Raw genomic sequence first — 11629 nt, 5'->3', positions numbered from 1 at the left:
TGTAAAACTCACATGATTGTTGACAATGTTATTGCTGCTTGGGAAAGCTAGGAACAAAAACCAGAGACAGGTACTGGAACTATTCAGAAGGAAGGAGGCTCTATAAGACAGAGACCGGGACAAGAATAGAGTAGCAAAAACCTTTTCTTCCCCATACACATACACTAACAGCAGATAGGTTGCAGGACAGTTAGAATAGCAGAGATCTTCCCTTCAGAGGTGGCTATGAGGTAAGGGAAGAGAATATATAAAGTCAGGAGGCTTTGTAGGACAGAACAGACAATGACCCTTTTCTCTTCCTGCAACTAATCCATGGTGTCAATTCAAATGTAATCAGACATCTATTTCCTCTTCCCTTAAGTTTTGAAAGATACAGTCCTCAACAGAGTCCAGGAACAGCACACTGGTGAGATGATAAAGAGCTTCCTCTTAGTTGGGAATAGAGGCAGCAGGGCTCTGCTGCTTCTCACCAGTGTCCTTCCTTGGCCCACTACCATTTCTGGTATGTTTAGAGGGAGAATGAAACGGGTACTCACATTTCCTCTGCCACCTGTAGCAACAAAAAACAGGTCCCATTTTCTCCCCTTCCAAGTGAAAGGACATCTCCTTTGTCTCTCCACAGTTGATTATTTCTATTCCATGCTTTTCTCCTCCCTCAACACATAGTGTCTACTTAGTGCTCCCTTCCAGGCTCAAACCTCTCATGCACATGACAACTGCTGAGCACTCCACTACAGGCTCTCCTGCCTGTCTCTGAGTCCATCTCAGTACTCGGCACACAGATACCAGCAGAAGCACAAGAGGAACAGCTGAGATAGATGGGAGAGAAGTTATTATCCTGACAACTTTGCACAGTGGCCTTTGGTCATAGGAGGCCAGGCCAGGATTGCTGCAGAAAACCTGTCAGGCTTCAGCTGTCAGTCCCCAGAACACGAACTGGGACTTTGAACAGCTGGGACAGGTTTGTCAAACCCAGGACAATTTGGGCTAGATCAGGACTATTAGCAGTTATAATATGTTTCGTGAAGGAACTGTAATCTTATGCACTGCATGTTCAGGATCAAGGCAGTTAGACACGACTTAACTCCTTTGGTTCACAAGTTGCAGTTTGTTGTAGTAAATGTTGCAGTAAATGAACTGGCAACTATCCAACACTTTTCAAAGTCGGGGGGCGGGTGGGAGTGATTAGGGGATGTTGAGGGTCACATGAACAGGCCTAGATGATAAACTACAAGGGCCAAAGCCAAAGGCTGAAAACTCAGGGGATACAGTTTCCCATCTCTATCCTATTAAGGTGCTGTCTTTCATTAACAGTGCATACTACCTGTAGGGATAGAAATACGAAGTGCTGCAGGGACTCTAAATGATTCACTTCCTTATTCCTTGCTGGTGATACTGTGTTCATCAGAGCCTCTGGCAGGAGAAAAGGAAAGTGAGATAAAAACATAGCTTCCAGCCAGCCTGTAATTGCAAGAAAGACATGGAGTATGTAAATAAAGCTGAAAATTAAAGCAAAAAGTGCCATTTATGTTGTTTAAAAAATGCATTTCCAGTAGTTCATAACAGGTATTATTACTGCACTGAGACCACACCTTGCTCTTCTACGTGCATTCTGCAATTCAGGCATCTGTTACTAAAAAGAATACAAGAAAAATCCTTCTAGTGAGCAATAAGACAGAACAAGTGTGATGCTGGATATCTGAGGCAAGGTTAGGCATGAATGCTGTAGGCTGAGTTACACAATTTTCTGAGCACCGGTAATATCCCTTAACACTCACTGTGTATTTATTACATTATTGCAGTGATCGGATTTTTTCAAAAAGTATTCTTGCATACAAAATTGTAGTTCTAGCCTCAATATTTAAAAACAATTAGGTAAACATAATGAAAAGTAAACATTTTTAAAAATGTGCAGGTGACGTCTTTCTTGCTCTGGACTCATTGCTCCTACCATATTTTTAAAAGCATATTTCTATTATTTTTCTAATATAGAATAAAAGTTATTATACAGGTTAATGCACACTGTGCTTCCTAGAAAAATAAAAGAGGGAAAGGTAACATGTTAATAAGAAAAGAGGAAAAAAGAAAAGTACTTACCTGTAATAATACTTCTCTAAAGATATCAGGCCTGATTTTCCACTCTAGTGCATTGGTTTTATACCAGTGTGACTCCACTGATTACAATGGAATTCCCTCAGTGTAAACCACTGTAACAGAGAAATAAGCCCACCAATTCTAACAGATCACACTGGGTCTGTGCCATCTGCTGGGACTCAGCAGGAACATCTTAGACTAATGAGTTTTCAGGACTGTTATTCTCAACTATAGTAAATTGTACATTTCACCCCGGCTGAATGTACTCTGCTGCAATCCACAAAGGTACTTACTCTCATAAGTCCCATTTTTGGGCACTACTGCGATTAAAAAAAATCCTGCTCAGCTGCTACCTAGCCTCACTCGGCACTTCAGTTTCTGCCTCTGGGTATGAATGCTGCTGCCTTCCTCTAGGCTTTCAGGTTCCTATCACCTGCTTGAGCATGAGCACTCCCCAACATTAGGTGTCTGGATGCCTATCTCCTGCCTAAACTCCAGAGTGATTCAAAAACTGGGAAAGATAGGCATTCCGCTGCCTAAATCATTTGCAGAGGTCCAATCTGCTAGGAATGGTCAGAAGCTGCCTACTGGATTGGGCCCTTCAGAATAGTTCACACAAAACAGCAGGAAGGCCCTCCCACATAACCTTTAGCCTAATGTATTCATCCAGGATGTGGGAGACACTCCCTCTGTCCCCAATTCAAATCCCACTCCTACTGAGGGGAAGACAAGATTTGACCACCTCTCAGGGGAGTACCCTAACCACTATGCTATAGAGCAGAGGTCTTCAATCTGTGGGGTGTGCCCCTAGGCGGGAGCATAGTAACATTCGTGGGGCTGCATGGCTGGTGCCTGGACCAGCCCCACAGGGGGCAGTGAGGAAGCACTGCCCAGCTCCGTTTCTGGCCCCAGCCCTGGCTGCCATCCCTGCACCCAGCTGCAGCTGCAGGCCTCAGCCCCTGGCTGAGGGTCTGCTCCCGCCCCTGCCTCCAGCTGTGGCTCCAGCCTCAGCCCCGTTATCCCTGTCCTCATCCCCTCCTCCCAGAGCTGCGGCCCGACTCCTGGCTCTTGGGGGCAAGGTAAAGTTTGGGGACCACTGCTATAGAGTCTTTCTAAATCTGTCACTGCCCCAGTTAATATTTAATTGAAGTAGAAAAACTTCAGTAGGACAGACGGAGGGAGACCCCTCAGCCCTGCATCAGTATATTCCATAGCCTAGTAGTTGGAGTACGTACTCACCTGCGAGGTGGTCAATCCCTGTTCAAATCCCTTCTAACCATATACTGAAGTAGTGAGAGTTGGAGTCCCACGACAACAAGAATTTGGAACTCCAGGCATGGAACTGCATAGGTAATAGTCAGCTCTGGACTGCACTGGAGACGTAAACAAACCAAAGGTTTGATTTGGTACTTTAGTTATAATCAAGGAAAAGCAGACTAGTCACCAAACATGGTGACCAAAGAAGTACTGGTAACTAGGTCAAAAAGAAAGGCTGGAGAAAAGAAACAGTTCTCTGCAGAGGAAACTAAAATGAATTATCCAAAAGGCAGTCATGTTATGAGGAAAGCTGTGTATTTTCTGGACTGCAGGAATGGTGATGAACTCTGCTTACACCAGCTCATTCTCATTCCTTTTAATCATGAGAAGGATTGGATTGGATTCAGCTAAATTTCAGAATAATCAGTCAGAGAACTCAATCAGAACTTCTATGGCTCCTTGTTTCAGAAATACTGAAGATCCTAGAATATATATAATCATATCTCTGAGCAGCATTTTGAGGAGGAATCTCTCTTACCTGTTTCATAATACTAAGAAATTAGAGCCATGTAGTAAGAAATACCTTCTACTAGCAGTACCTCCCAGGGCTATCAAGACCAAATCAACCAGGTCTGGAAACATAACTAGATCTGCAGTTTAATCTGTTAAAGATCTGAAGTCTACAGATGGAATGGAGTGGCACTGTTGGAAGCATGTATAGTCTAGGTGCAAACTATGCTCAATGAGATGTAACTAGCAAATTGTAGAATGCTAAAAAAAGTTCCCTTCAATCCTCTCATACTAGGTGTTATTATTCCTATTTTAGTAATAAGTAAACAGAGACAGAAAAATTAAGTGACTTGATGGCAGGGGAAGAGAGGAGCATTGTGAGCTTCTGAGTTAGGCAGGGTCTGCGAGTCAGAAGACGTCAGTTCTAAAGCTGGCTCTGGTACTAATTTGCTATGAGTCTTTAAGCAGGTCTCTAAGCATCAGTTTTCCCATCTCAAAAATGGAAATAGTGATATATATCTTCCACACAGGGTGTTGTGAAGTCTGCCTAAATAATGAATGTAAAGAGCTATGTAAGTGCAAAGTGTTATTAAAGCTAGTCACTGGCAGAGATAGAAAGAGAACTTGGGAGTTCTTGGCTACCACTCTGAATTCAATGCACAAACTACACCATACTATCTTAAGGACATACATAATCACTTTTATGTTTTCAGTAGGAATGGACTGCTTTCACTTCAGGTCAAAAATTCACAGCTGCAAATTTTCAAGCAAAATTGGCTTTATGATTTTTTATATGCCTCAATGCAAAACTTCTAATCTACTTAAATGTCAGAGGTGCCAAATGCTCATGAATTCTTTGAGCCAGTTTTGCATCGCTGTATTAGCCTTTATGATTTTCATGCACAGCAGAGTGTGGCTCTGTTATTTTTTATGAAAGAAAGTGATTGTAACTCAGTCCATAGGCTCAACCAATGAGCTATCTTTATTCATTAAATTGTGTGGATTTGTAATTGCACCAATCATCTTACACCAACTAAAACAACCAATGCATTAAAAATATAAGCTTTTTAAAATAACTAACTTTGACAACTAGAAAATTTTGACTAGCAGTGGAAATATGTCCTCCAATGGAGCTATGGAAATGGATTTAAATGTTTTTTATGGTTTGTAATTGCCACATCATGTCTTTCAACTAATTTGTGAGATTAACTATTAAAGTAGATGATAAACTCTTATGATAAACTTGGTCACTCTACATTTTTATTATATAAATTAACATTTTTATTAAGCACCAATAAAAATCATACGAGTAAAATTCCTTCAGGAATATAAAATCAATTGCAACTTTAAACAATGTAAATTCTATTTCAAATGCTCAAACGATACCTGTTAGGTTAGTAATAAAAACATTCAATTTGCTGTGTCTGAATGTATTAAGTTACAGTAGCTGATGTAACTTGATTCTCTTTTGAAGATTTACAAAATATACTAGTTATCTGAAGGAGCTGTGATGGGGTCTGTTGAACATCTGAGCTCACTAAAAGGTTACAAAATTTGTTTCAAGTTTGTAAACAGAAATCTAGTACATTTTGCATTCAGTTGCATGTACATTCAGATTCACATTCAGTAAATTACAACCAATAATATATTTGAATTGAAGGTGTGATCACAGAAGTTTTCAGATTTGAGTAACTGCTATTTGCCATAAAATTTATAATAGGCATTGAGAATTACAGCTGTCAGAATATTTTAGAAGTAGCATTATCTACTAAGTCTTTGAAACATACTTTTTATACAAGGCTCTGATCTATTCAAAGTATAAGTGATTATTAGAATCTGAGGGCCAGATCATCAGCTAGTATAAATTAGTGTAGCTACACTGAAGTCAATGGAGTTGCTCCAACATTCACCAGCTGACAATCTGGTCCTGACTGTCTTATGGACAAGGGGATTCATTGACTGATACTTGTGAAGGGGAGGCATTGTTACCCACTCATGGGGAAAGGCAGCTTTAAAGTGCAACTGGAGTTTCACAGGAGCCCAGTCACTATACACCATCCAAAACAATATGTTGAATCAGCATATCTCCCTGCTGGTCCTGGGCGTTCTCCTGCCCTAGACAGTGCTGCTCAGTTTGTGGACTGCAGTGGCTGCATACAGGCTCTTGATAGAGTGGGAGTTTTGTACTGACGCAGCCGTGACCCAGATTTCAAATTACCAAAAGTCGTGCATGCTAGTTATGCTGATGAAAGCCAGCATAAATTGGGGCTAAATCAAGCCTAAAGATCATAGATGTATTTTAATTTAATTTGGTTTGAGAGGTGGTTATTAAAGGGGCCATAAACTGCCCTCCATCTATACACACAAAAGAAACCAATGGGATATGTTAAGCTCAGCGGTAGAGCTGAAAACTAAACGAGAACTGGGAACTAAACACACAAGTCACATTAGTCTTATATGAAAGGTGAAAAGCGGTTTATGAAAACAACCCTTAACACATCCAACAAAATTGAAATTATTTAAAAAACCAATGTACTTTTACAATTTCTTTACACAGAATGCCATCAGTATGGTAGATAAATTATTGGTCCTTCTTCAACTCATGTACTGTTGTTCTTGTTTGATCTTGTTGGTGATGAGATAGCAGTCGATCAACATAAATGATTGCTCGATAAATCTTCACATACCTGAAGTAGCTTATAACAAGGATGCCCCCAAAAATGGACAGTATGAGGACTGAAAAGCCAGCAACCTTACCAATGTTTGGACTGAAATACAAATGAGATTCGATTAAGAATAGATGTGGTAAATTTTCAAATTCTCCCCTTGTTTAGTCAAGAATCTCTTTGACTTTATATTGACAGAAGACATAACTCTATTTGGAATGATGTCTTCTGAAAACTCTTAAAAATGATTTGCATCTTCTTGAAAATATGGCTGATTAATGATTAAGTTTCTCTTTTACTCTTCTTTACGGTCATGATGATATAGAATTCAAGGGCAAAATCCAAATGGTTTTCTATAGAAGTGAATGGCAAGACCCTATGATTTTAGTGGGACCAGGATCAAACACTTTATAAAGAAGTGAGTGAGTACAATGGGCACACTACAGACGTTCATTCTGGTTTAGAAATATTACTGGTTCCAGAGATATCACCTATACTTAAAAATGGAGAATACCGTTCGAACTGGAATGAAATTGTATCCTACCAGCAGGCCAAAGGCTTGGATTTGGATATTATCTCTAAGATTTCATTACCCAACTGTAAGATTGGGAGTGTCGCCAAAGGATAACAATATTTTTATCACTATATAAATATTAAATAATAATAAATTATGTTTAGTTGTGGCTATTAGCAATTACCTTTCTACTATGCCATATGTACGGACCGCAAAGACTGTATTTAAGTCACAAAAACTGGAATACAAAAAAAGATTTAAATATTTTCTCAACTGTAAAAATATTCAGAATGAAAATACAGAATCACAATGAAACCAACTGGTGCCCACATTCACCCCACCTCATGTACGAACTAAAAACTTTATTTAAACTTCAATAAAGACATTCCGATTATTTTTAAAAATGGTGTACTTTTATGTAACTTTCATAATGTAATGCAGTGTTGTCAATGCTACTGATTTTTTTGTGAGTGATGGGATTTCACCTGGGGCTGGAGCCAATCTGGCAATGATGTGAGTTGCTTTAGCTCTCTAGTGAATTTCAGCCCGCCGGGGGGGAAAACCCACTGACTGGCTCTTTTCTCCAGTTGCCTGCCTCCTGGCGAAGAGCAGCCAATCAGAGCTGCTGCAGGAGCAAGCAGCGCACTCTCCCTCTACCCTCAGCAACCTGAAGCCATTCTCACAGGAGGGGAGAGGATAATGGGGAGCAGAAATGTCAGGAACATTCTAGGGTGAGTTTTGACACCTTCCCTGCTTTGGAAAAAAACGTGTTGGACAAGATTCATCCTGGCAGTGGCATTAGGGCTGGTGAAAGGCCTAATTTGTGCTCAAGTTGCAGCCAGGGAATAGCTGGGTCAGTGCCCATCCTGCCCTCAATCTGCACCTGCACTGGTGGCTCCTGCATTGGGGGACACATCCCCTGTGCTAGTGTATCCTGGGAAACACATCCCTTTGTCAGGGTCTCCTTCAGGGGAGGGGGGGAGGGGGTGCAGCCTGCACAAAGGGGCCATAAGGCAGTGATGAATTTCTTCTTTTAATGTTTCATCAATGAAATACCTCTATGAGTGTTTGGTATTCATGGGTCTTTCTCACAATGTTTCAGAAAATATGTAGGATGCGTGTTACTACATATTCCTAAATGAAATCCCCTATGGAGTTTATTAAAAATTTTCTTTACATTATGGGGTGGATAAAATGAGAAACTTTGAAATGGTTTATTAAAGGGAAGGCAAATATCCTTAAGGTGTGGCTAATCTTTGATAAGTGACTGTAAAAAGTCATTGTGCAGTTCAATATTTCTTGTCTTTCAATGGTTGCCACATCAAATACGTTCAGTTCACACAGAAAATATTTTTCTCCAAATACCAGCCCTAGAAACTCAACCTGAGCTCTGAGAACCAAGCCGGGGTTTTTCTTGCTCAGACATGTATCATCACCTTTAGGCCAAATTAGACCCTCCGTTACAGCTGTGCAACCCTACTGTCTTCAGATTATACCCTCAGTGGCATTTATGCAGTTGAATTGTCATCCATTGATCCAGTTCACCAACTCCTACATGGGTTAGTTCTACAGTGCTAACAGGAATAACTTTCTTTTAGTCACTTAGCCTAAATTTACAGAGATTACTCTGAATATATGCAAAGAGAAAATCTGTTAAGATGACATTTTTACAATCACTTTAGAAAAAAAACTGGTTTGACTGTCAGATCCTAGATTTACACTAATGTAAATTGAGATTACAATCTGGCCCTGTGGGTCCTGTCGTCAAATCCACACGTTGAAGGCCTCTTGCCTTCCTTTCCATAGAGGTAGGATAAACATTATGTTTCTAGCAGTCTATACAGAAAATGAGTAGAAATCTAAGAGGAAAAATAATAGCTGCACTATGAAAGGGTTGAGGACCCTCAGAGCCATATCTGAACCATCCATGAGTTAGAACTGGTAGTGGAAAATACCTGCAACATCTATGGCCAAGTGATACCTCAAGCAAAATAATTTTTTAAAATGACAACAGTGGTTACTTTATTCATCTTAATCCTAAATCAATCATTAAAAATACTTTTTACATGTCAAGAAAGAAATAGATAACCTGAAATTTGGGTCCACTATCTTCACTCTGAACACATAAATGCCACTGTACTCAGTAGGCCAAATGAGAGAATTGTAACCAGAGTGGTTCAAAATTGGATACAGCTGATTTAGGTCTCCTAGACGTCCAAGTTCAGATTCAAAGCAGGATCTGTAATTCTGATTAGAAACAATAAAGGAGATTTTTTAAACTAGCTTTGAAAAACAATTAGACCTACTTATCTGGGTTTCTGGACTTGTAATTATCTCTCTCTCTCTCTTTCTCCCTTTCTCTCTATATATATCCCAAAGGAATAACTCCTTGGAGATTGTACAGCACACTCACAAGCTCTATACTTAGTCAGCTATGTTGGCTAACAAGGAGGGGAGAAGCCTGGTTCCCACACATTCCTTGCCTTGTTTCAAACAGTCTGCACCCTAAAATAAACTTGTTTCGTTTAAATCTAAACCAACCCAATGTTGTATCTGAATTGAAGTGACTGGGATTCATTAACTCCAGTTAATGTGGCAAGCTGCTGGGTATTTACTCTTTAAAGGAGCAAGCAAACCTTATTAGCCCTCTGAATACTCCAGGAAAGATCTGGACATTTCAGAGCAGATAGTTTTGGGAAATTTCAGGACTGGGGGTGTGTTGGAGTCACTTGGCTAATGGTAACCAAAGTTGGTAGATGCCAGAATGAAGCTGGGGTGTAACAAGCCAGCTACTGGAATCAGAGTGCTGAGCCAGAGCTGCTTAACAAACAGACAGTGCATGCTTGTCTGTTGGCTGTCAGTGTCCAGGTTACGAGCCACAGCAGCAGAGCACTGAAGGCACCCAGAGTTACAGGGTTCGTGGTAAAACAGATCAACGGGCTGAAAAGGCATGAGGACATAAGGGCATTCAACACCAACACTGAAATGTTAAAAAAAAAAAATTTGAACTAACTTCCCATACATCCGAAGATGTCCAAAACCTTTACCCCCAACCTGAGGCCCCTAATTGCACTAGGGGGCGCACATTAAGATGAGATGCTCAGCCTGGTGATGTGGCTGTTAGGTGGCTGCTCAGTTTGAACCTCTGGCCTGGTGGAATATATTGCTCCTCAGCCTTCACCTTCTCTTGGAACACATGCTAGTCTAAGTGCAAAGTGTTCACTACCTTTTCCCTTCAATCATAGTCCTTTCCCCAGGCTCATGCACCCTCCCACCTAGAGCAACACAGTCCTTCCTTCTTTCACTGAGCCCTCCCCACAGCCCTCACTCTTCCAACCACACACTCCTGCCAAGATAGTGCCTGCCCCCAAGTTCCTCCCAACTGTCCAGGAATCCTCCAGCTTCTTGCCCTTCTGGGCCATTGATCCTCCAGGACTAGGCTGCTCACGCTTAGGTGCTGATTACAATAGTTTAGTGAATTGGAATCATACGAATGCCCCTTTGGCCCAGCAGAAAGCCAATTTGGGGCCTTGTAAGATGATTTTGTTTGGATGAGAAATCAGTGAGACAAAATTGAGGTAATCCTTGGTGGTAATTCTTTTATACATAGAATATATTGGTGAAGTCCTAGTCCCACTGAAGTCAATAATGAAACTCTCATTGACTTTAATGGGGCCAGGATTTCACCCAAAGTTCTGTTTCTCTGAACATACAGCACACATGCTTTTGGAGAAATCTCAAGCCAGACTCCAGACCTGTGCCCAAGAAACTGCTGTAACAGGGTCACCCTGCCACTGCTTACTGATTCTAACTTCTCACAGCCCACAGCCCCTGCATTTGTGCCTGGGGAGCCTCCATTAGTTCCACACTTTCCCTCTGGCCACATGGCTTGTCATATCTCTCAAGGGTTAGCCCCTCCCTTGTGTCCAGCTGTTTACCACTACAAAAGAATTTCAGTTGCTCCTAAAGCTATACAATATTTTAGTACACTCATTTATTTTAATGATGTTTGTGATTTTCATTCAACCAGACACATGACAACGAGGGATTAGTGTCTTTCGGAATAACAATATCCTTTCATAGCATTGTCAGATCATTACTGTATTGCCATCTGACTTGTATTCCACTTGCTCGAGATACTAATAGTGTGAGAATGCCAAGTAAGACAGCTGCAGAGTTCATTCATATTTTTCATAAACAATTTGTAAATATATAATTTCCTACCTGTGGCCCCCATATTTCATCTAATGTACTGTTTTCATGTCCCTTAAGCATTGAAATCCAAGTCTGTGCTTCACGCAAACAACCCACCTATTCAAAATCATTCAAATGTACAAATTAAAAAAAATATTAGTTCTCTATCCCTTTGTTATTTTCTGAAGGGTAATACAGTATTTACATAGGTATTGGGCATTGTGGTTCTGTATATTTATTTATCTTATATAGCTGCTATAGTGAAAGTACCACAGTATAAATCTAAGGCAACAAAACATACTCGGGGAAAGACTCTGCCCTTAGGGAGTACATTGTTTTAAAATAAAATATTGGGGTAGTAATATTAGCAATAATAATGTTAACATCCAGTGGT

At 40.5% G+C, this 11629-nt stretch overlaps 2 protein-coding genes across 2 annotated transcripts in view; one reads left to right on the top strand and one right to left on the bottom strand.

Moving 5' to 3' along the window:
• Positions 1-11629, top strand: part of HNRNPU (heterogeneous nuclear ribonucleoprotein U) — a 296139-nt gene that overhangs the window by 113839 nt on the left and 170671 nt on the right. The gene's annotated exons all lie outside the window — the stretch shown is intronic.
• Positions 6443-11629, bottom strand: part of CATSPERE (catsper channel auxiliary subunit epsilon) — an 88273-nt gene continuing 83086 nt past the window's right edge. The window contains exons 19-22 of the mRNA XM_073338278.2: positions 11266-11352; positions 9131-9288; positions 7226-7279; positions 6443-6629 (exon numbers count right to left, since the gene is read on the bottom strand). Coding sequence (XP_073194379.2) covers positions 6443-6629; positions 7226-7279; positions 9131-9288; positions 11266-11352 — 486 coding nt within the window. The remainder of the gene's footprint in view (positions 6630-7225; positions 7280-9130; positions 9289-11265; positions 11353-11629) is intronic.

The sequence above is a fragment of the Lepidochelys kempii genome, chromosome 3 (assembly GCF_965140285.1).
Source record: "Lepidochelys kempii isolate rLepKem1 chromosome 3, rLepKem1.hap1, whole genome shotgun sequence".
Lineage (NCBI taxonomy): Eukaryota > Metazoa > Chordata > Testudines > Cheloniidae > Lepidochelys > Lepidochelys kempii.
The sequence above is the reverse complement of the archived record's forward strand: the minus strand, read 5'-3'. Positions and strand labels throughout refer to the sequence as shown.